The 575-nt window shown below is 48.3% G+C and overlaps 1 protein-coding gene across 1 annotated transcript in view; it reads right to left on the bottom strand.

Moving 5' to 3' along the window:
* Positions 1-557: 557 nt before the first annotated feature.
* Positions 558-575, bottom strand: part of TEOVI_000892300 (uncharacterized protein) — a gene marked incomplete at both ends in the record, with an annotated part of 546 nt that continues 528 nt past the window's right edge. Inside the window, one exon of the mRNA XM_067219887.1 lies at positions 558-573. Within this exon, the coding sequence (XP_067075988.1) occupies positions 558-573 (16 nt within the window). The remainder of the gene's footprint in view (positions 574-575) is intronic.

Raw genomic sequence — 575 nt, 5'->3', positions numbered from 1 at the left:
GCTTAGCCAGCTCTCCTACGTTTTTGACAGGTGCGGATTCTGTTGTTCCTAGTGCTGCGCCTTTGACGCTTATAAGTTTCACTTGGTCCCAGATTTTGCCCTTTAGTTCTTCGTCGTTGGTTCCGTAGTTGGCTGTTATTATTGGTCGCAGAGATTGACCGTGTTTGCTTTCCTCACCGGGCTTGCTTTCTGGTACAAAAATTGCCGTGGCTAGCTGTTGGAATGTTTGCGTCTTCGTTAAAAAATGGGTGGTTTCGGTTGAAAAAGATATGTCTAAGTTGTTGACTTCGGATTCGGCTTCTTTTATTTGCGCTAGCAATTCTTTTACACGTTTGGTTGGTGGGGAAATGTTGGTCGGTGTATCCTGTTTCGGTGCGTAGTCACCGTTTGCTGATAACTTACGTTGGTACGTTATCTCCTTGGTTTTCAGTATCTTGCCTCCTCTGTACTGGATGTTGGTGCCGGTCGACCAGCTGCTTAGGCATGTTGTTATGGAGCCCGGTGCGCTGCCTGTTTCACAGAGTACGTTAGCCCCCGTGCTACCTCCTGCCTGCGTCTCAGCTTGTAGGTGGTGC

This window comes from Trypanosoma equiperdum (assembly GCF_001457755.1).
Source record: "Trypanosoma equiperdum strain OVI genome assembly, contig: ctg_1003, whole genome shotgun sequence".
Lineage (NCBI taxonomy): Eukaryota > Euglenozoa > Kinetoplastea > Trypanosomatida > Trypanosomatidae > Trypanosoma > Trypanosoma equiperdum.
This window is presented reverse-complemented; position numbering and strand designations above follow the sequence as displayed.